The sequence below is a fragment of the Mycetomoellerius zeteki genome, unplaced genomic scaffold (genome assembly GCF_001594055.1).
Source record: "Mycetomoellerius zeteki isolate Tzet28-1 unplaced genomic scaffold, Tzet1.0 scaffold41, whole genome shotgun sequence".
NCBI lineage: Eukaryota > Metazoa > Arthropoda > Insecta > Hymenoptera > Formicidae > Mycetomoellerius > Mycetomoellerius zeteki.
The window spans coordinates 1004981-1027736 of NW_017257403.1; the positions used below are offsets into that span (position 1 = coordinate 1004981).

Sequence of the window (22756 nt, forward strand, 5' to 3'; positions counted from 1 at the left end):
AAAGGGGTAATCTTTTTTTTGCTTTATAATTGATGTACGTGAATAACTGGCGAATGAATATCAAATATAATCAATGATTATATTTCATCAACTTTTTACAATAATTTATACATGTATTATACAGATACATAAATTATAATGCAACGATACAAGTATCCATTTCATAATAAATTTCGCAATACCAAGAGATATTTATGTTATACGAGCGCAATTTTAATCACGATTGCCTCAATGTACCATGCTTACTATATTAGTTATCATATATTTGTTTTCCAAATTGAGATAATTCATATCCATGTCGATAATGATGGAATATAAGGGATGTATAAGAAATTGCAACGATATAGCAACACTGGTCTGTGAATTTACTTTAGGATTATTGCCTGAACGAACGTAATCGTTTATCGTAGTTTTTTAGATGCTGAATACGAATCCGTTTTCAAAATTTAACTATCACTTCATAATTTTTAGGAAAAAGGCGCCAAAAAGGTAAAAAAAACTATGATTTGAAAGGTTTTCATTACTTCATAATATCGGCAGCAAATTTTTCTTCTAAATTTTTTTAATACCACGCGAAAGTATCAATCTTTAAAATGTATTTTGTTTCGTTTAGATATGATTTTTCGTTTTCGAGATACAGCAATTTGAAAAAAAAAAAACATTTTATTTTATCGCTTTATTTCATATCGTTCTTGATTTGCATGTTCCTATTATATTATATAAGTACAAAAGCATTTACTTTCTACGTAATTAATTATTTTTTGCAATATTAAATTGTCCTTTTCTTATTTTACTTATATCTTATATTCTTATATTTCTCTCTCTCTCTCTTATATTACTTATATCTTTTCTTATATAAGAAAAGAGCTTTTTTATGTTTTATGAAACTGTTATATCTTAAAAGGAAAAAATTAATTAGTTTAATTCAATTATAAACAAGAACAGAATATAATAATGAATTATGAAGAAGCAATACACATGATTCTCAGTGAATCACACATTAGGACGATTTTGTGCAAAACGTACTGCCTGCAATTACAGATAAAATCAGTATACAGATGATTTATATTGTAATCATTTATTCTGTTCTCTAAAGCTATGATGTAGCAATTTCTCTCTGTGACCTATTGAATGGATCAATAACTTCTCGACCTCAGACGTATTATTTGAGTGTATGCATACTTAGAAATAACAGCGTTTTTTATTTTTATTCAACAAACGACGTATCTAATCTAAACAAAAATATTGATAAAAAGATGAAGATTGTAAGTGTCATTTCGTATCTTTTCCCCGCAATCGACATCGTTTGTTCAACTTTTTACCTGAAAGTCTATGTCAACCGAACGATCCAAAGGATCTTACAATCGATCGGTCAGCAGGATATAATTATTAGAATTCAGAAATACGATATCTATGACGGAGCGCAGCTCGATTTAGGTACCTAATGTTGTGGTTTAAAATATATACTTATATGAAAGTGTTTTAGAATTGTAATGCCTTATATATCTCGAAGAAAAATTTGTCATTTTATCAAAAGATATATATATATAGTTTTAAAAAAGCCGCTTTTTTTCAAATTGCTGGAAAAAAACTGAAAAAATTTCGGTTTTTTTCCGAAAAATTGGTTTTTTGGAAAAATTGTTGTTTTTGCTATGTAAAAGACGTAATAAGTAACTTCTAAATTCCTTTATAAAATTAATGCGATCTATAATTCCTTTATAAAATTAACGCAATCTATGAAATTATGTAGCATTATTTTTATTAAAATTTTTTAGTTATCCTTCTATTTTTATAGTAAAACCTAATCTAACCTTTCTTTAGTACATGCTTAAGTAGACAGATTTTTAACTCTAGTTTGTCACATTCCGATCTAAGGAACTCCTGAAGTGTCTCTTTGTAGTTTATTTTTTTCAAATATTTTGTTACGAATTCAGTTTAAATCCAAATTATTTTCTAGACCTACTATTATCATATAAACATGATGTTTGGACTCTATATTTTTAATTCTTACATTAACGTGCAATAGTGTATGTTTTATTGAATACATTATGCGACCTCAATCTTTTATACAATTTCAAAATTTCTGTTAACTTATCCCGCTGTGTAACCTATACGCAATTATTTTCTTTACGAAAAGAACCGAGAAGTAAATGTGGTAGGTTTTACGAGTACGCATCAATTTTTCCAAAATGAATTTTTCTACCCTTGGGAAAAAAACCGGAAAAATTGGAAAAATTGGGTTTTTTTCGATCCTTTAAAACTATAGATATATACATATTTGTGGACGGGCGTGCCCGTTTCAATTCCTCTTTGTTAGATAGCTTTTAAAAAGACAAGATCCTAAATAACAGTTTCTTTTCTAAAGTTTTAATATCTTATATCTTATTATTCCGTCGCTTATCGTTGCATTACACAAACTAGGCGAGTTGTTTAATACAATATAATCATGATATCAAAATCAAATTATTATATTTTATTGTTAAAAAATAAAATAATTAAATTAATGCTTGAAAATTTGTTTTATCTTCTACAGGAAAAATTAAGTTAAAAATTGTATAAGAAATCTACTATGTAAATAATCTTAATCTAAGATTAAGATTAAACCAAAAAATGTTGAAGATAATAAATATTTTCCATAAGTATCTAATATATGTAGTGAATGTGTGTGCTTTAACGTATAAAACTTTTCAGTTCAATTACAATAACACATTTAAAAATAGATCGATCAAAAGATCTTAGATTATGAACATTTTATATTTGTTGACTAAAAGAGACAAGAGAATAGTATCATCTTGAAGAACATATATAGAACGAGCTGTATGACGTAAGTATAAATAAGAGTACATCATGAATACGGACGTTGCGCTTCGGCCAATAAATCTTGCAAAACGATTTACAATTTACATTTCGCTTAAGATTTGACATCAATAATGCAACAGAAATATGACTGATTAGCATGGCGTCAGTCTATGATATCACCCGATAAGCATTTCGATTTTTTGTGTTGTAAAATGTTATTATGATTTCACAATAATGTCTATTTCCATTGTCATGTAATCAATGTTCTTACAGCATCAAAATAAATAACTAAGTGAAATTATAAAGATAATAAAATAAGACAAATAACAATAAGATAAAATGCCACTGAAAAAACAATATTTTTTAAATATGAAGCGATCATAAAGTTTCTACACAAAAATAATCTAAAAGAAGTTTCTTGTCAAGGCAGTTTGTATTATAAATTGTTATTGCAACTTCGTGATGAAGTCTATTTTCATTCTCATATATTCCCATATAAATTTCCTTATAGCATCAATATAAATAATCGACGAACTAAAATTATAAAGATAATAATATCTAACAATAAGACAAATAACAATGACATAAAACGTAGTTGGAAAAACAGCATTTTAAAAACTTGAATCATGTAATTTCTACACAAAAATTGTTTAAACTAGAGTAGTTCCTTATCGAAGCGATTACAGTAATGATTACCATTAGAGTGAATTGCTGTAACTCAACAAACTGTCTTGTACTAAAATATTAGTCAGTGAGTCATGAGAAAAGTAAAATGTCATGTAAAATATCAATGGCTTCTGTATATACATCTCCCTTAAAATTAAGTGACAATTGCTGGCTTCGAGCCCGCACACAATGGAAGATTTGCAATCGAGCGAACGTGATTTATCTTTGCCATGGGCGATATCGCGGCGTGTCGCTGTTGTCATTTAAATGGTCTGATAGCGCGTATCACGTGTCGCGTACATCGTTATCATCATCGAAACGTGCATATCGCACGTGAATGCTTTTATCGTGACCACGATATTTGTCAGTGCACGCTTTGGCAATACTAACTGCGACTACTATACTATTTATACATCGCCCGAAATAATGCTTCATGAATATCTTCCGCGGTTTTATAAAAGTCAAAAGTCATGAGAGAATATTTTCAAAAACTCAGAAATCTATCGAAGAGCTTTTCCACGTCTGAAACGGATAATAAATGCGATTCAGAAATTTGAATTCGTCTTTATTTTGATTACGTTTTCGTTATAATATTCTAATCTTATTTTTGTTTTTATCTGACTCGCGATTGGCAAAATACATCAACATTTGGTATTATCAACTTCGATCTTCGACATTCAAAGTGTAAAATCGTTCCTTTTTATGAGATTAAAAATATATTCTATTGCGAAGAAAGCGAATGTTTTTTTTGTATCTTTAAACCTTAACTATCATTTTTATTTTTTATGTATAACAATTGCCTTGTTTGTAATATAATTGTTGGTATTAGTATAATCATAAATTTAAGTGAGATCGTCTAATTGTTCCTTAATGAAAAATTAGTTTCAATTTCATTTAATTTTGAAATAGATAAGCTCCATCGAATTGATATCGGCAATCGCTTTATGTAATTAACAGTTATATGTGCAGTAAAAACGAAATGTTGAAATAATCAGTTTAGAGTGACGCAGAAAAGTACTAAGGAAGTGGGGGTGTGTCGATCATGGAGGGAGAAATAGTTGGTCTGACACGCGTGCGCATCCTCGTATTTTTTTACCCCCGCCGACTTACTCTTCCCTCTATATATGATGATACATACAGGTTGCTTTTGCCCGCAGTAATAGAAAAGGAATTCTTAGGCTAGGTTAGATCACGTTAAAACACGCTGTATCACAAATTCAGGTATGATTATCGGTTAATTACGTGTGAATTGCACACAGGTCTCTTTTTTCTATTTATTAATTATTTATTTTCTCAGCATGACAGCATCATATAATTTAGAATTAATAATTGCAATAAAAAGGCCGTTTAATGTACGAAATATTTTATGAATGGGTGCAATATAAAAAATTATTTTTTTGTTCCTAAATGTTTTCAGTAAAATCATTGTGTTAATTTTTACTACTTTATAATTAATTAAAAAAAGCAGTTTTAGATATTTCGTTCTTCCTTGTTAATTTTTAATAATAATTTTTAATAATTTTTAATAATAGATTCTCTGGTTTATTTTCTGATACATTTGGAATTAACTTTTTCTTAACTAAAATATTGAGAGAGTTCATTTATCTAATCAAACACTGATTTTTCTCTAATAGTTGATAAAAATCAGAAACTTTGCGTTCTCGTTGCGTCATTAGTGATATATGATGAAAATAATTTCAGACTACAAATAGTTTTTTTAACAAAACGATCTGTCAGCAGTATTTACTATTGCAGATCAATGATTTGCATGATTTACAAATTCGCATATTAAGAGAGAGGGGAGAGAGAGGGAGAGAGAGAGAGAGAGAGAGAGAGAGAGAGAGAGAGAGAGAGAGAGAGAAAGAATGTGTACTGACGGCGTTAAAATCTTATCTGCGCGCCTTTCCTAATACATATCGTTAAAATATCGATAAGATTCTTTAAATTTTATAAAATCACTTGGACGGTACATCCTTAAGACCATAAAAACTTTTACATTCAAAAAATGTAAAGAAATCGATTTTTTTATCCTTTAAAGTAGAAAAGCCCTCCTTAAATTGATTATAATTTTAAAATGTCTTGTTTACATTATTATACTACATTTACTTTGTATAGTGCGTTTAAAGAATAATTATTGAACATTAACTGATAGCTAATATAATGAACTGTTTTCTTTGAAGTTTGTTCTATGAGCGCATGAAATACGAGGTCAAGCGCGTACGGAAATACTACTTGCACGTAGTAATCACGTGCACTTATCGGCCATCGGAAAATTACTCTTTGGATGCTTATCATTTAAACGTGCAGAAATTTATTGATTAAACTACTATATAAAACACTCTATTTTTACTGTGTTATTTTTAAGGAACAAATTTAACAATTTTGGGATGAATTTTTTTCTAATAAAAACATCATGTTAATAATAAATAGTACTTTATAAAATTAACTTTTAATTTAATTTAAGTTAATTTAATTTTAACGCAATTTTTAACTAATAGTAAATTAATTTTTTGTTTCTGCAACTTTAACTGATTTAATTTTACAAGGACATTAATTTAATTTGTTAGTTAATAAAAAAAATTAATCTAACGTCCAGCTGATATGGAGCGTTTTTCAGCATGGACACAATATACCACAATAGATCACATCCTTGTTGATTGCTATCGTTAAACAAGAATGAGATAATTCACTGTATTACATTGTGTCCTTGTTGGAAATTGCCCATGATAACTCAAACAACTTATCTCTGTAGCTATTATTTTCTTGTAGTCAGTGTAGAAAGTTCTACCAAAGGCTCTATTATGGCGGAATCTTTAGAGCAGATGTCAAAATCCGAGACTATACGACTTCGCAATCGATATATAGGGTAAGTATAACGTTTATAAATAAAATATAAAATAATAATCGTTTTTGGTCCTAACGCATTTTAAACAATATACAATTCAGTGAACACCAACTAAAAATAACGTAATATCAATGTTATAATTTCACACTCAATAATATGTTATATCACATGTGTTATATAACAATTACATTGTTATAGTGTAAAATTATAATATTAATTATGTTATTTTTAGTTGGTGTTTATTAGGAAATATGTGGATAAAAAATGATTAATGTGACGGTTTATTTTAATTCTAGACAATCGTGCAAATTATTTTATAAGTCAAATCCGTTAAAAATTGTGAGGGCTGAAAGGCAATACATGTACGATGAGAAAAACAATCAATATTTGGACTGCATAAATAACGTGGCGCACGGTACGTACCTCTTAATTTTAAAAAATTACGTAATTTATCATCATTAAGCTTCATTGATCTTAATGATGAGCATAATTGCGGATTCTTTTTACGTAGCGTAGCTTTTAATCATCATGATTTAACTCTCTTGTAGTTGGCCACTGCCATCCGGATGTCGTGCGAGCTGGACAGGAACAGATGGCTTTGTTATCCACGAACAATCGTTTCCTTCATGATAATTTGGTGTTATGCGCAAGTCGACTGGCGTCACTTCTGCCGGAACCGCTGTCCATTTGCTTCCTGGTGAATTCCGGGAGCGAAGCTAACGATCTTGCTCTTCGTCTCGCTCAGGCGCACACGAAGAACAAGGATGTTATCACATTGGATCAGTAAGTTTCTCCATCTGGACTGTCCAAATTAATCCTCTGTGTACAACATTTTTATAATATTCTATTATTGAATTCCACGCGCTACGTCATGAAGTCGGTTAATCCGTCGATTAATGAGACGAATATCGAATGAACTTTCGTGTTCCGTTCCTACTCGGATCTTCTCGACGTAAGCAATTTGTAATCTCAAATATGTTGGATATTTCAGGATGCGAACAAACACGATGAGAAAATTCAGTGTCGAACTAATGAAATCGATTTGTTTTTTTGCTTGTTTGCAGCTTCTTACCATTCTAAATCGACAAAGACGCATCGGCTATTTTGGGCATCCAGATCGAGCATGTCAAGCAGATTCAGATATGGGCATCCGATTCTTTTCAACGCGGCGGAAATAGAATTCGCCGCCATAAAGATCTTGTCGCTGTTTTTAGGTGGTGTAAGTCTTATGACCGACGTATGTCCCAACACGTATGAAATAGAATTCGTATTTATTTTCTCCTTCTATCGGTGAGGACGATGTCGCTGAATATTGGACTGGACTTATCCGAGAGAGAGAGAAAGAAAAGGACAAACGCTAGACGATGGTTCAAATGAAAATGTAAACATAAAGTAAATGTAAAATGTAAAGGCAAAGCGAAGTCACATCCAGCACATCCAAGCGACTCTGTCAAAGTCGAGTGTCAATTTTAAAAATACGTAAAGTTGTGTGAAAACGTTGAGATAATAATGTACTTGTTACCAATATGTTATATGTGGTGTATAAAAAACGAGATAACGATAATATGTGTGCTTATGCTCCAATTATTAAAACAGCTGCTCTATGGACTTTACGCTTTGTCTTTCTATCAATGTTGATAGCTCAGGGCAGCTTGTGACCGAGATGAATTAATAATTACTTCACGTCTTTGCTCGAGTTTATGAATGAGAAGCCTTTGGCGACTACACGGACACGTGCGACTATCGTAGCCACACGGTGGAGTCATTGAGCGTCTTCGGCAACAATAGGGAAAAGCTAAAAAGAGTTACATTTTCAGGAACTGCTTTTACTTAATTAAATAATACGCATTGAATGAGATAATCAATAATTCTTAGAACGCTACTATTGTAGCCTTGCAGGGATTTAAATTTTGATGATCGTAACCGCCAGAGTAGAAATTTCTGTTCACGTTTATCTCTTTGCTTTTAGTGCTTATCACGGACATTTGACCACGATAATCGATATCTCGCCGTACAAATTCAACCAACATAACGGTACCGGCAAGAAGGATTGGGTGCAAGTGGTAAATATTCTAAATACTTTTTCAATAAAATTATTGATCAATTGGCCTACATTCTAATGAATAATTATGTATGTCATGTGTGCACGTGTGCAATATTTGTTAATTTGACGTATATTAACAACCATGACCATGTCGTCTGCAGCCATATCTTTATAGTTAAATTATTTACCATTAAAATAAATATAATTTATTATATATTAGATAATTTTTTTGCTATGAAGAGATAACTTCTATTCATTATGTATTTATATCGTTCATATTATTGAACGAAATATGTATTTTACAGGGTTGGGAACGTTCATAAAAGTTACCGTTACCGTTACAGACAGACAAAAATAACCGAGGGGGTAACCATTAGCTGAAATATTGTCCCACAGATTACATGATTTCATATGATTTCATCTGATTACAAATAATTTTTTCCACTACATATAAAGTAATTTGGTAAAATATATGATTTTATTTAATGTTATACAATGTTTTCTCATGATATGTAATTATCGGATACATATAGATTTCATATGAATTTTATAATGATTTCGAGGACTTTGTCCCACATTACATTAAGTGGTTACCCCCTCGAAAGTAACAATAACGTTACCAAGGATGTAACAGAAACGATGACGATGTTACAAGTAACTCTGCATGTTTTATATATCGCTACTTTTCTCTGATAGGCTCCTTGCCCGGACGTGTACCGTGGAAAATATCGCGCCACCGATTACATCGACGAGGATCTTGGTGTTAAATACGCCGAGGACGTAAAGCAAATCTGCAAAGACATCAAGGCTCAAGGACGTGGAGTTTGCGCTTACATCGCGGAAAGTCTCATGTCAGTCGGTGGACAAATTCTGCCGCCACCGAATTATTACCAGAATGTATACAGGTATATAGGAGACTATTTTATTATTTACACGTAGACACGCGTTAAGGCGACCTTAATACTAGAATAACTACATGACTCAGTAAACACTAATAGTATACTATAATATATACGCGTATATAGATTTGCATACATTCTGCAATATTTAATTTTTTATACTTTTGTAGCTAAATACTGTATTTTTTAAACAAAGCTAAGTTTTTAAATCTATTTTTGTAGGGAGTCTCATTACTTCCTCTATTCCTCTTTGATCCATTATGTGGTGTCGTCACATTTTTATAATGCCTTTTGTAATAAATATTTCGTAATTCCAAATCTAGAATTGATTGAGAAATATTTTGACAAATGTAATCGCTAAATTTTCCATTCAAATATTAATTGTTAACAAAGTTATTGTATAAGATATAAATAGGGGTCCTAAATAATACCACCTTTTGCTCTGTTAAGATTACATTCATATTATTAAATGTACAATTATAACATTGTGTTACTACTAATTGTTGTTTTCTGGAAAATGACGATTTAGGAAAAAGAACATAATGAAATAAATTGGAATAAATCTTATATAGGCACGTACGCGAAGCAGGAGGAATCTGTATTGCGGATGAAGTTCAAGTCGGTTTTGGAAGAGTCGGCACTCACATGTGGGCCTTTCAATTGTATGGCGAAGACGTTGTCCCGGACATAGTTACGCTGGGCAAGCCCATGGGCAACGGTCATCCTATTGCGGCCGTCGTTACGACGCCAGAAATCGCGCGTAGTTTTTGCGATACGGGCATCGAATACTTCAATACGGTTAGTTTGGAAAGACGTTATTAGCATTAGTGCTTTAAAATTGTTGTAAAAATATTTCTCTGTGACTGAAAATATTCTATGTAATTTTAGTATGGAGGCAATCCCGTATCCTGCGCAGTGGCGAATGCGGTAATGGAAGTCATAGAACGTGAAGGTCTTCAGGAGAATGCTTTGGAGGTCGGCAATCATCTGATCGCAGAATTGAAGAAATTGGCGAAGCGACGGAAGATTATAGGTGATGTGCGCGGCGCTGGGCTGTTCGTGGGCATCGAATTAGTACGCGACAGAATTAAAAGGATACCAGCGACGGCAGAGGCAAAGCATGTGGTATCCAGGATGAAAGAGAAGAAGATTCTCATCAGCAGTGATGGACCTGATAATAACGTTCTGAAACTGAAGCCACCAATGGTCTTCACACTCGAGAATGCCAATCATTTCGTATCCGTTCTCGATGAAGTACTCGAAGAAGTCGATGTCGACTTTGATGAGGTGATTTGCATTTCGCATTTACTTAGATATGCCGCCAATTATAATCTTCGTCAAAATAAAATATCAATGAAATACTATTTATTTTAATAGTTAAAAAAATTGATCTAATGGAATGGAATGGAAAAAAATTATTTCATTTTAGATCAATATATTCTTTTATCATTAAATTTTATTATTAAATTTATATACTTGAAAACTTTAAATAATAATATAATTAATATATTCATAATTGTTTCAGGAATTGGAAACCACTACAACTATTATCAAAGCAACGATCTCGTCTTTAGGAGTCGATAGAAATACCGCGATGAATAGTAATGGAAATTCATTATTTGTTCGCGCTAATTAATAACATAATGTACAAATATTGCAAATGTTGAATTTAAGACAGTTTTTTTATATAAAAAAAGTATTATTATTTTTAAGATTAATATTACTTCTCATTATGATATATTTTTATATAACTTTATCAGAACTATACGTAAACAAAAGTTAATATTATTTTAGTAAAATAAGGCAATAATATTAAGATATTATAAAATATATTCAACAATACATTTTTACATAAATGACATTGTTTATTGATTACAACCTTTCGCTAGCAAAATAATTTATTTTGATATAAAATTACATACATATATAATTTTATAATATATGTCAGTACAAGTTACTCCTTAAATATTTGGAAATATTAAAGCTTTTCTAAACAGTCATGTTTTACTTTCTCTCTGTATTTCTATATTTTTTAAAATTCTATTACCAAAATAATGAATTCTTTAATTAAATAAATTTATAATCCCTTATTCAACTTTTTCATATTTAAATTTATATTACTCGATCCTTTACTTCAAAAGTAATACAACTCAAAAAATTAAATTTTTTAATAAAGGGAAACCATTTTTTAACTTAAAAATTAATGATTAATCAAATAATATCGGCAAAAAATAATATTTTTAACACGATCAAATGTAACTTTTTTATTTTCGTTTTACAACTCTTAAGATATTATTTTTTTTAGTTGTGATGATTTTGATGATTTTTTAAACTCTCTTTAGCCCGGTATGACTTTGAAATCACATACTAATCTGTTGATATTTCGTTGATTTAATCAAATGAGAGAGAAATAAATATTCGACTATGATTAACCAATTCTTACAGACTACGGCATAAATTGGCATAAACTCAGTAACAAGCAAATGAATGAGTGAACGTGCGAGAAGATATGTGGAAAGTAAGATAAGAATATAAGTTTGCAGAATATAAAAGTTTATATTTTTTTTAAATAGAAATATTTCCGATAAGATAAATTAAGTTAATAAATGTAAATCAAAGTAGAGAATGATGTAAACAGATCGATATAATAATTTGTAACATTTTTGTAAAGAGTGTTTTGAAAGTGAAAGTCAATCGCTCGCGTAATTGACCTTCATTTTTAAAACACCCTGGTGATTAGAGATTATCAATAATTTCATCATCAATAGTTTCAGAGAAAATGGATTAGATTGGTTAAAATGAGACATCCTGTATATCTTATAATTATAAGTGCAGCAATATATGCATAAGTTTAATTTTTAGAAATACATATACGATGACGACAACGACGACGTATCTTACATTAAAAGTTTTAGATTCAGATTTTGCGTCGCAATATCTCCGCTCGACGCATGTAGAGAAAAAATAAAAGTACGTACTATACAATCGGAGTGTATGCTATCAATTAAGCGTACATAGAACATAATCGGTTCTGCTCTTATTGAGATATGATAATCTCGATCCCCCGCAATTCGCCGGCTCGCGTAAAGAAGTCGCGGCAGTGTCTCGCGTTAGACGCTAGGCTTTGTCTTAGCGCCGAGACATTACCGTGTCTCCTGATATTTTTATATATATTTTTATAGGTTGCGAAATATTGCTACCATATATCTCTTTATTGAAAGAGTAAAATATCAGGTGGTAAAGAAGTTTTACTCCTTATAAGAAACGAAGTTAGAAACCAATTGCCGATTTATTCTTTATATATATTTTTTAAACAATTTATATATTTATTACCGCGCGCGCGACTAGGCAATAATTTTTTTTCCTAATACAAGAAAATCCTATTTTAATTTCTATAAAGTTTGTAAAACATTAAAAAATTTTAAAATAAGAGAAATATGTATTCTTTTTTAATATTTTACTTAAATATTTTCTTAAATATTTTAGTACATAAGTTGTACTTAAAGGCTGAAAGTACATAAAAATTGAAAGAAAGTCTAGCATATATTTTTTATTAATTACAAATACATAATTTATTATAATCTGGAAAAAATAATTTTTTAAATATATACTTGTATGCGCGCGCACACGCGCGCGTATGTGTGTGTGAAAGAAAATGTTACTTAGAAATTTTCTAATCGCGTAATCATCGTTAGTAAATATCTCCTGCATTAACACCGATATCTCGCGACCTGGATCAAAGTTTGACTTTTAACTTTCGTTTGGCATTGGAAAATGTATGCAAGTTCACATTACATCCGCTAATATCTCCTGTTGCTCATCTTTCAAGAACGTTTTCATTCATGATAAGATACAAATAAGAAAAAAAATGAAATAGCATTTAATGACATAGAATCGTTTTCGTAATCATTATACTAACAATCTTCAAATATCAAACAAAAATTCAACACGTGCAAAAAATTATCAATGATCTTTCAGGAATCAATACCTTCTGTGATTCTACTTATCCGACAAAACGACGAATATATTAAGTAAAACTTATCTAATTAACAAGAATTTTTTTATTAAATTTTATAATTAGAATTAGATATAGATTGATGAATAATGTATAACACATATCTATAATAAATATAAATACATATAAATAAATATTAGATATATTAATAATAGATATAAAACATAAATATAAACATATATTTATAATATATATTTATATTTTATATATATTAATAAATATATAAATATGTATATATATGTATATATATATATATATAATACAGGATACAAATAATTTCTGCAAAAATTTCAAAAAGTTTAAATATGTATAATTTAAAATGCATACATATACATATATATATATCTTCTGTTCCGTAGCGAATAGACAATTGTACTTTGCGTAAGTTGTAAAAAATTTTGCGCAAATAGTAACATTATTTGTTTTATTAACTCCTAATTACGTCAAACACATTTTAATAAATTTCAGTATGGTAACTAGAAAACAACTGATTAATAGATAGTAATGTGTTTTCATCAACTGACAAAGTTAATAATATCTTCAAACGAAGTCAAAGTTCTGTCCGGAAGTCCGATGGCACGACCCGTCTTTACTTTCTTATATATGCTACGGATGTTATAAGTAATCTATCGTGTGAAAGGTTAAAAAAATTTGTCACGCGTTCATAAACGGTATAGTTTCAAGTTCGTACGGATACTGAATCTCTGTGGCTATCAGCAGGTCAAGCTGAGTTGGCATACTCCTGTATATAAATTAAATCAAGAAGAAGGAGCTTCCATTTCACATTTGATACCTGGCAACCACATAACACCATGTGGTTCCTTGCCATTCTTCTACTAGGTAAGAAAGACAATAACTTTATGTGGATGGTAATAACATTTCAAATGGAATATCTCATGCTTTCATGAAATTTTCGAAAAAAATTTTTTCGAGTTGGTATAAAATTAATTAATTTTTCTATTGATATAAAATCATTGTAGCAAAATCTGACTTCCATGTGTGTTTTGCATAAACTTATTGTTTTAACTAATTTATGTATTAAAGCAAATCCAACTTTTTGAGACAATAAGAATATCATCTTAATCCGACAAGAAAATACAAATTTCAATTATTACAATTTGGTAATTTCTCTTTGGTAGCCGGCGTGGCCATAGTCACAGGCGCTCCTGGCCACGGGCATGCCTGGGAAACAGGACACGAGTACGAGTACCTTGTACAAAGTCGGACAGTGACAGGCCTTGACAAGTTAAAAGAACAATACACTGGACTTCAAATAAAGGCTAAACTCATCGTTCAAGTAACATCGTCACAGACATTACAAGTGAAGCTGTCCAATACACAGTATGCTCGTCTACACACCACATTAGTGGACGGCCCGAGTACCGAACTCCCTGACCAGATGCTGGAGTATCAGCAGATTCCCAAATTGTTAGGAAAGCCATTTGAGGTCACAACGAAGCACGGAATGATTCGGGATTTATTAGTCGAACGTGATACTTCTATTTGTGAAATAAATCTCCTCAAGAGTGTTATGAGCCAGCTGCAGATTGACACGCAGGGCGAAAACGCGGTAAAAATAAAGAGCGCTCAAATTCCGATCGATGAAAATTCTACCCTTATATTTAGAGCTATGGAAGATTCTGTCTGTGGCAGGTGCGAGGTACTATATGAGATCATACCGTTGCCTCAAGATGCTTATCAAGAGATGCCGGACAAGATACCTCTTCCAAACTTACGCGGTGACGGCTATTATTACGACGTTAGGAAAATGAAAAATTACGAGAAATGCCACCATCGACAAATTTATCGTTACGGTCTAGAAGATCCATTGCTCCGTGAACGGGGAAAACTCTATAAACAGGATAAAATCATTTCGGTGAGTTAATTGATAAACTGTTTCATATTTTTTTTTTCTATACTTATAGCTAAAAAATGTACAATAATTACAATTGTTGAAAATTATGAAAAAGAGTATTTTTTAGGAAAACTATTTTATTTGAAATATTAGTATTTTTTTTATAGCAAATTATTCAAATTACTGCATCAATAGAATCAAACTGCCCAATTAATAGAAAAGAAAATGATAAAATTTCTTAACGAAACTTATTTGCGGTTATGTAATTATTACAGGAATTATCTACGACTCAAATGGTTCTCTCGGGCAATCTGAAAGAATTCGCTATTCAATCTGTCGTGACGAAGCATCAGATATCCGTTAAGCCCGGAAAAACTGATCCTTTCCTTGGCAACGTCCATGGCATGTTGAAATTAATTTTATTGAGAAAGGATAAAATATCCAGTCCAATGCTTGATCCACAAGAATCAACCAACCTCGTATCAACTGGAAACCTAATTTATAATACGTATAATACTCCAATGTTACCAAGCGTCAGTATAAATTCCGAGCAAATACAATCATCAGAGAAAACCAGTTCTTCTGAAAAAAATTGGGACGACCCGAACAGCTCCTCTAGTAGCTCCAGCAGTGAGGATCACACTTTATATACGAGTAATATTTTATCTAAAAGAATGGCAGTGCACATGGCTCTGAAAAATCCGCTATTACCCATAACCGTCACAGACATGGAACAAGTCAAGGACTTAATTCATGAAATAGCTGTCACAATACATTCTTTTAATGACACGAAACTAAGTACAATGGAGAAATACGTATTCTTAAAGAACATCATTTGCATCATGAGCCTCGAGCAGATTAGTGAATTAGAAGAACGCTCATTATATAATCACAAAATTCAGGATAAAGTTTACAGGAATATTGTCTGGAGCATCATCCGGGATGCTGTTGTACAAACCGGAACAAGACCCTCTTTGTTGACTATAAGAAATTGGTTAAGGACTAAGAAAGTTGAAGGCCTAGAGGCAGCAAGAATTATACTTCAAATTCCCAAGTATGTTCAGGAACCAACAAAAGAATATATCAGAACACTCTATGTAAGTATTCATTTACACATAATAACATGTTATATAAAAATAATCAATTATTTTTTTAATTCTTCGGAGTCCATCGAAATGCTTATTACATCAACAATAAAAAATGATAAGCATATACACAAAAAAAATCATTCTATTGCTAAAAAAAATGATTACTCAATTTACTTTTTTTCTTTTAAGTAACGGTTATATTTAACAAAGAATATTTTCTTAATAAGAATCTTAAAATATGCTTATATTATAAATTTTAGAAAAAATCAATTTTAATCTACTTAACACAGGAATTTATTTTCTTTTGAAAAATAAAAAATTTATTGAAGAAGCGACTTTATATAATAAGCAAATCGAGTTTGTTTAATTTAATAATCTTGATTGAAGTGTTAAATTATTAGGTTTCAAAACATGTTTTTAACAAATTTGACGCTTGTGATAAATTTATGATGGATTTACGAGTAATAAATTTTTTAAGTATATTTGAAACAAGTAATTATTATTTGCATTCACAATAAAAAATGTTTTGTATTTGTATTAGAAATAATCCACTTAAGTCCTTGCTAAAATTTTGTATTGAATTTTTAATATATTCAAGTGTCAATTTAATATAATGTGATTGTCTTATTTGAATATTTTGTAAACTGATATTTAATAATTCTTAGTGTGAAAATAACAATTCATGAATAAGTGAACAAAAACGTAAAAATAATATTTTAAAAAATTTAAATTCTAAGATAAATGAATAAAATGTGTTAATTTAACATATTATAAATGTTAAATTTATTGAAATATATGGATTTAACATATTATAAATATTAATTTTAATGAAGAAGAGTAATTGTTTACAAATCGTATCAGAATTACGTTTTTTATGTTGATGTTTTACGTAATATTTGTCTTAATTTTTAACATATTCATCTTGTGTTAAATTAACATAAAAATTTGAATGGACCGTTTAGGACATGTAAAATGTATCAAATTTAGCACAAATTTTCCAATTGTGTACAGTATATATACGTACAACATACATACGTACGTACATATGTGTGTATTTCTTTGTGTGTAAAAATAAAAATTAATTTTAATTAATTTTTTATCTGATTTTTGTGCAGGAAATGATAACTGATCCATCAGTATTGCACCAGACAGCCGTAAATGTGACCGCACCATTAGCATTTGCTGAAATACTCCGTAAAAATCGTGTCAATACTTACTATCAGTCACACAGTTTGAGACGTTTGAGGAAGACTTTCATGGATGACAACGAGATAATCGGCACTTATATACCTCATTTGGTTGAACAACTGAAACAAGGCTTGCTCGAAGATGACAGTCCAAAAATTCAAACATATATCATGGCACTTGGTATGACCGGCAATCCGTCGATTATCTCGATCTTTGAGCCGTACATAGAAGGCACGGAGACGGTGTCGAAGTTTCAACGTTTGCTCATGGTATCTTCCCTGTCCACCTTAAGCAGACACCAACCGAAATTAGTTGGACCAATTTTATATAAGCTCTACTCGAACGTACACGAAGATCATAAAATACGTTGTATGGCCATATATCGGTATATCATGAGCAACCCACCTTTGATTATGTTGCAACGCATAGCGAAATTTACTAATGACGATTTGAACGATAACGTAAACTCTGCTGTAAAAAGTACAATAAGGAGTCTCGCTAATACGAAGCGACCAGAATTGCAAGATCTCGCTATTAAGGCGCGCAGTGTCAGACATCTATTGAATGCGAAAGAGTATCCTACATGGAATTCGAAAGGCTACAACACGGACTGGGATCTTTGGGGTATTAGGGGAGTTAGTTTGCAAACCATTGGTGACGATTTTATAATGCCCGCATTTTTGCACGTTGCTGTGAATACTGTTTTAGATTTCTATGAATTACCTACCGTGGAAACAGAATATGCGGTATCGAATATCAAGCAGCTTATGAAATACTGGGATTGGAACACTAAAACCTATAGGGAGAACGAAGAAACAAGTCAAGAATTATTGAAAAAATCACGCATTGAGGAGATTATGCAAATGCTTCAACTCAAGTCCAGCCATCTGGATAGGTTGGAAGGACATGTCTTTATCAGCACAATGTACGGTCTTCTATTCTATCCCTTTGACAGTGGAACTCTTCAAAAGCTTTCCTCTCGTAAGTATCCTGAATTTTATACTACAAAATTATATTACTTTTAAAGACATAAACTATTATTATACATTACAGACTTGAGGGATTCCCTCATGAAGAACCATCAATTGGATTCACTTCTCTTCAATAATCACGAAACGATATTAAGCTTCCCAATTGAAAGTGGCCTACCGTTCCTTTATACTTTGGAATCGCCAATGATTTTAAAACTTAAAGCTGAAATAAGAAATGACGAACCTTTGATTATAAAAAGAACTGGTATTTTGGATATATATGTTGCCAATAAGGTTCAGAAGCAGTTTGGTTTTGTAGCACCTTTCGAGAATCAAAGTTACATTGCTGGTGTTCATGTCAATCGAATGTTGCGATTACCATTAGAATATGAAGTCAAATTCGATTCAATCAAACGAAAGCTTGATATTGGTGGATTAAAGATTCACCTACAAACTGGAACTTCGCCAATTACTGTATTGCATCTCAGCACTGTTCCCTTCACCACGCGACGAGACCTTCTTGATCTTCAACCTCTATCTCTTAGTAGAAACACGCATCTTGTACTAACAGAAAAAAAACATAAAACCATATTAGAGAAAGATTTAATTTCTATCCGAGTAGAAACTGATAGCAAAGAAGAAGAAGGACATCTAGAAGATAATGATATTTTACAGCTCTTGTTACAATTACAAGCGATGCCTGACGGTCATTATAAAAGATTGGATTTGTTAATGAATCCTGAACAATTAACAAAGAGTGTATTACACATGAATGTTATTCATGAGAAATTGACAGTTGACAATAAACGACAATTACTTGAACCAGAGTCACAAATTATGTTTTCTTTAAAACATGTGAAGCCAAACAGTGAAAAGAGACGAAAAGAGATTATGACAGGCCTCAGCGAAAGCTTCAAGTCGGGTGATGTCCATATATTGGATGTAAATCTCGATTTACCAGCATTAGAAAGGCAACAAGTTCTCACCGTTGGTTGGGTGGACAGCAACGTAGATAAGAAGTCTAAGCTTTATTTATATTGGAATTCTCAAATGTCGATGAAGGAAAAACCAACACTTGAAGTTTGCTATACGCATGAAATACAAAATTCACTAGATACTCCTCTAAATTTCAAACATATGATGAAAAACGCACCAGAAGATAAGACCAGAGCTGAACTGCAATATGGAGAGAGTTGCAGCAGAGGAAACAAAATTGTCGTCAACTCGAGCCTGTCGCGAAGTGGCCGAGTAAAGGATTTGTTAGAGAACTCCAAAGTAGTCAAACAATGTTTGGAAGAAATTGAGAAGGGATACAATGCACTGCGGGCTTGCCAGCAGGCCACTGAACTTGCCCGAGTGAAGAATCAGTTGGATGTTTCAGTTAGAGGTTTAGTAATTGACTATATTCAAGAAATTATTTCCAAGATTTCCGACTTTTTGTCGCATCTCTTCCCTCTCTCACATATGAAAGTAACAAGCTGGAAAGACTCTGATAGAAACGCCTTCGATATAAAAATGACTTCGACACCCATGGATATAATTCTGCCGGTTGCCTACCTAGATTCCTCGCAAATGGATATTACTTTCCCTAACGTGGGACAAACAAATTCCGAAATGCAAGAGCTATTAAAAGAAAATACCATGTTCCGAAAAGAAACAAAAAGAGGTAAGTCATAAAATTTTATAAAAGATACTACTATTCTTTAAATATTGAAAGTTAAAATAATTTAATATATTGAGTCATGTAATGTATTGTTAATTGAGAAACAAGTTAATGCTTGAATAATAACGCAGAGAAATTAATAATTTGGTACTCTCTATTAACTTTGTAACTTTTCTCAACTATTCCGAGAGCGCGTTTTCATTTATTCTAAACAAATAAATTACTCATTGTTCTATTATTGTTATCATGGCGCATTTATATTTTATTTGGTAAAGATCTTTTGCAAAATGTAATGTAGATATATAAATTACATAATGTATATAATATTGGAATTTTTTTTTCACAGCTTCGTGTACTATTGATAAAAACATGGTTCTTACTTTTGATAAGCTGCTTTATCCTGTGACAATGGGAACTTGTAAACACGTTCTAATGACCACTTATCCACAAAGGGATCCTGATACTCGAAGAAATATAACACATACAAAAGTACTTGCTTTAATTGATGAGGATACCATTGGTACCAAGACCATCTTTCTATTGGTGAACGATCACGATGTGCGATTGAAGAAAGTAGGCGATGATCTTAAAGTTGAAGTCGACGAAATTCCCATCCAATTATCGCGGTCTAAAAGTTATGAACTACGTGACGAAGGTAATGAAATAATTTTCGAAATCGATGAGCTACCCGACGGTTCGGTCGAAGTGATGTCGGGCAAATCTGATGTCAAAATAGTGTTCGACGGAGAACGTGTTCAAATATTGGTGAGTAAAAATGTGAAACAAACTGGTAATAATAAGTCGATCGCAGAAATATAGAAAGCATAACAACAATCAAAATAAATTTGTTATCAGGTAACCGATAAATATCGCAATGCTCTACGCGGTCTCTGTGGCAACTACGACTCCGATCCCAACACCGATTTCCTCACTCCTCAGAACTGTCTCATTAAGATGCCCGAAGTATTTACCGCTACATACGCCTTGACTGAGAAGGGTTGCCATCAGAAAGACATTCTGGAGAACAAGCAAAAAGCCAAACTAACCCAGTGCCAAGAGTTGCCAAAATTTTATCGGAACAACGTTATTAACGATATAGAAGCGGGAAGATTGCCGACACATGGTGAACTTTGGGGCTATCATAACAATAATCTTATGAAAAAATATAACTTCAATCGCGATAGTAAAAAATACGATCTCGAGAGAAAGGATTTATCAGACGATAGCAACCTTACCTATCGTACAAAAGTTATTCTAGAGGACGAAGAGATCTGTTTCACGACCAAACCTATACCAGTGTGTCGTGAGAGTACCAGGTCTTTAGAAAGAAAGATGAAGAAGTATGACCTCTATTGCCAACCAAGAAACGAGGAATCTCTATTAATGAAACGCAGGATCGAGCAAGGCGCTAATCCAGATTTTACCCGCAAGCCTTTCAGTAGGTTGCATACTTTCCATGTTCCTGTCCTTTGCACCGCATAATCTGGCAATACTGAAGTGATATATCGACCATGCATACTTAAAACGACTTCTTTTTTATTTTTTCTTTTTTTTAGAAAGCAGTAAATATACACTGTTAAATCTACAGTGTCAAATTTAACCTAATGTGATGACTCGCATTAGGTTAAATTTGACACTATAGATTTAGCAGTGTGTTGTTTATAATAATGCAGTAATGTAAGCAATAATAAAGTTGAAGCGTTTCAACATAACATTATTCGTGGTATATTCGTTTCTGCATACCCAAGCTGTTCGAAATCAACACAATTCATTTAACGTCAGCATTAATTAATTATTATCATTACATGTCTTTTATACAATAATTGTTCTCTTAGAACAATAACGGTTAAAGCTTTATTTCTTTCTAGCAGAACACCGTGTTTATAAAAAAATGAGCTGTTAAATTTTTGTATAAATTTTTTATAATTTTTAATAGCAGTAACTCAATAAAAAATCATCGTATTGCAGTGAATGAAAACTCAAATTAAAGCTTGAACATTCCCGTTAATAACCAAGAAGATTAAAAGAGAGTTATAGAAAATACTTTACAAAATGGCGAATATAATAATATAATAGTTTAAAGAAAAAAATTTGTTTCCCTATTTTTTAAGGTCAGTCTTCAACAACCTCCATGTTTCGTAAAACATTTTCTGTAATTCAATTTGGGTTTTCTGATTTATTAAATGGAATGTTCAAGCTTTAACTTGAGGTTTGGTTTATTCCAATAAAATAATTTTTCGTTAAATTATAATTATTAAAAAATATTAAAAATTTGTGCTGAAATTTAGAGATCCGTTTTTTGCAGGTGAGTGTAGACAAGAGATTAAGATGACAATGAGATAAAGTCTGCGTTCCGTTGCGAGCATAATGCCCATGAAGTATCATTTTATCCTTGTTATTCAGAGTGTTAAACAAGAATAAAATAAGACATCATGCGCATTAGAATGCGTGCAGCGGAAGACAGCCACTGTCTGTGTGACAAACGAGTTTTGATTATCGTCTTTCCCTTTTATCCTAATTGTTTATCTCAATCAAGACGTTTCGCATTCTAACTTTATGTCAAAGAGTTCCCGAGTGTTCTAGAAAACCTACAGTACAAAACCTCATCCTCCCGCGGCTCCAGAGTCAGTCGCTAATAGTATGTAGTATCATAGTCCCGTATCGCAGCAATCGCAGTTATAAAGTTGCTTGCTTCGCGCGGTGTGCGGTCTACATGCGAGTTT

At 31.6% G+C, this 22756-nt stretch overlaps 2 protein-coding genes across 4 annotated transcripts; both read left to right on the forward strand.

The window, feature by feature from the left end:
• Positions 1–4613: 4613 nt before the first annotated feature.
• On the forward strand, positions 4614–10925 carry LOC108726311 (alanine--glyoxylate aminotransferase 2-like). 3 transcript variants are annotated; one of them, XM_018453799.1, is made up of 9 exons: positions 4614–4686; positions 6235–6331; positions 6607–6725; positions 6859–7093; positions 8280–8373; positions 9051–9259; positions 9826–10051; positions 10142–10540; positions 10779–10925. In XM_018453799.1, exons 2-9 carry the CDS (start codon positions 6267–6269, stop codon positions 10887–10889), a joined length of 1458 nt encoding a protein of 485 aa, XP_018309301.1. In that variant the 5' UTR covers positions 4614–4686; positions 6235–6266; the 3' UTR covers positions 10890–10925. The 3 variants fall into 3 exon arrangements, with proteins under 3 accessions (XP_018309301.1, XP_018309302.1, XP_018309303.1); XM_018453800.1 differs by having other exon boundaries at positions 4618–4686; positions 6244–6331; XM_018453801.1 differs by having other exon boundaries at positions 4625–4686; positions 6239–6331.
• A 3148-nt stretch (positions 10926–14073) lies between these two features.
• On the forward strand, positions 14074–21526 carry LOC108726303 (vitellogenin-3-like). Its single transcript, XM_018453779.1, has 7 exons — positions 14074–14108; positions 14408–15144; positions 15399–16220; positions 17327–18380; positions 18453–20036; positions 20380–20798; positions 20889–21526. The coding sequence occupies exons 1-7, from the start codon at positions 14081–14083 to the stop codon at positions 21513–21515; spliced, it is 5271 nt and encodes a 1756-aa protein (XP_018309281.1). The 5' UTR covers positions 14074–14080; the 3' UTR covers positions 21516–21526.
• Positions 21527–22756: the final 1230 nt, after the last annotated feature.

Coding starts and splice junctions, on each gene's coding strand:
- LOC108726311 (XM_018453799.1), top strand. CDS start 6,267: ATGGCGGAATCTTTAGAGCAGATGTCAAAATCCGAGACTATACGACTT. Junction 6,726..6,858: donor CATAAATAACGTGGCGCACG/GTACGTACCTCT, acceptor ACTCTCTTGTAG/TTGGCCACTGCCATCCGGAT. Junction 10,052..10,141: donor GCATCGAATACTTCAATACG/GTTAGTTTGGAA, acceptor ATGTAATTTTAG/TATGGAGGCAATCCCGTATC.
- LOC108726303 (XM_018453779.1), top strand. CDS start 14,081: ATGTGGTTCCTTGCCATTCTTCTACTAG. Junction 15,145..15,398: donor AACAGGATAAAATCATTTCG/GTGAGTTAATTG, acceptor TAATTATTACAG/GAATTATCTACGACTCAAAT. Junction 18,381..18,452: donor TCTTCAAAAGCTTTCCTCTC/GTAAGTATCCTG, acceptor TATACATTACAG/ACTTGAGGGATTCCCTCATG.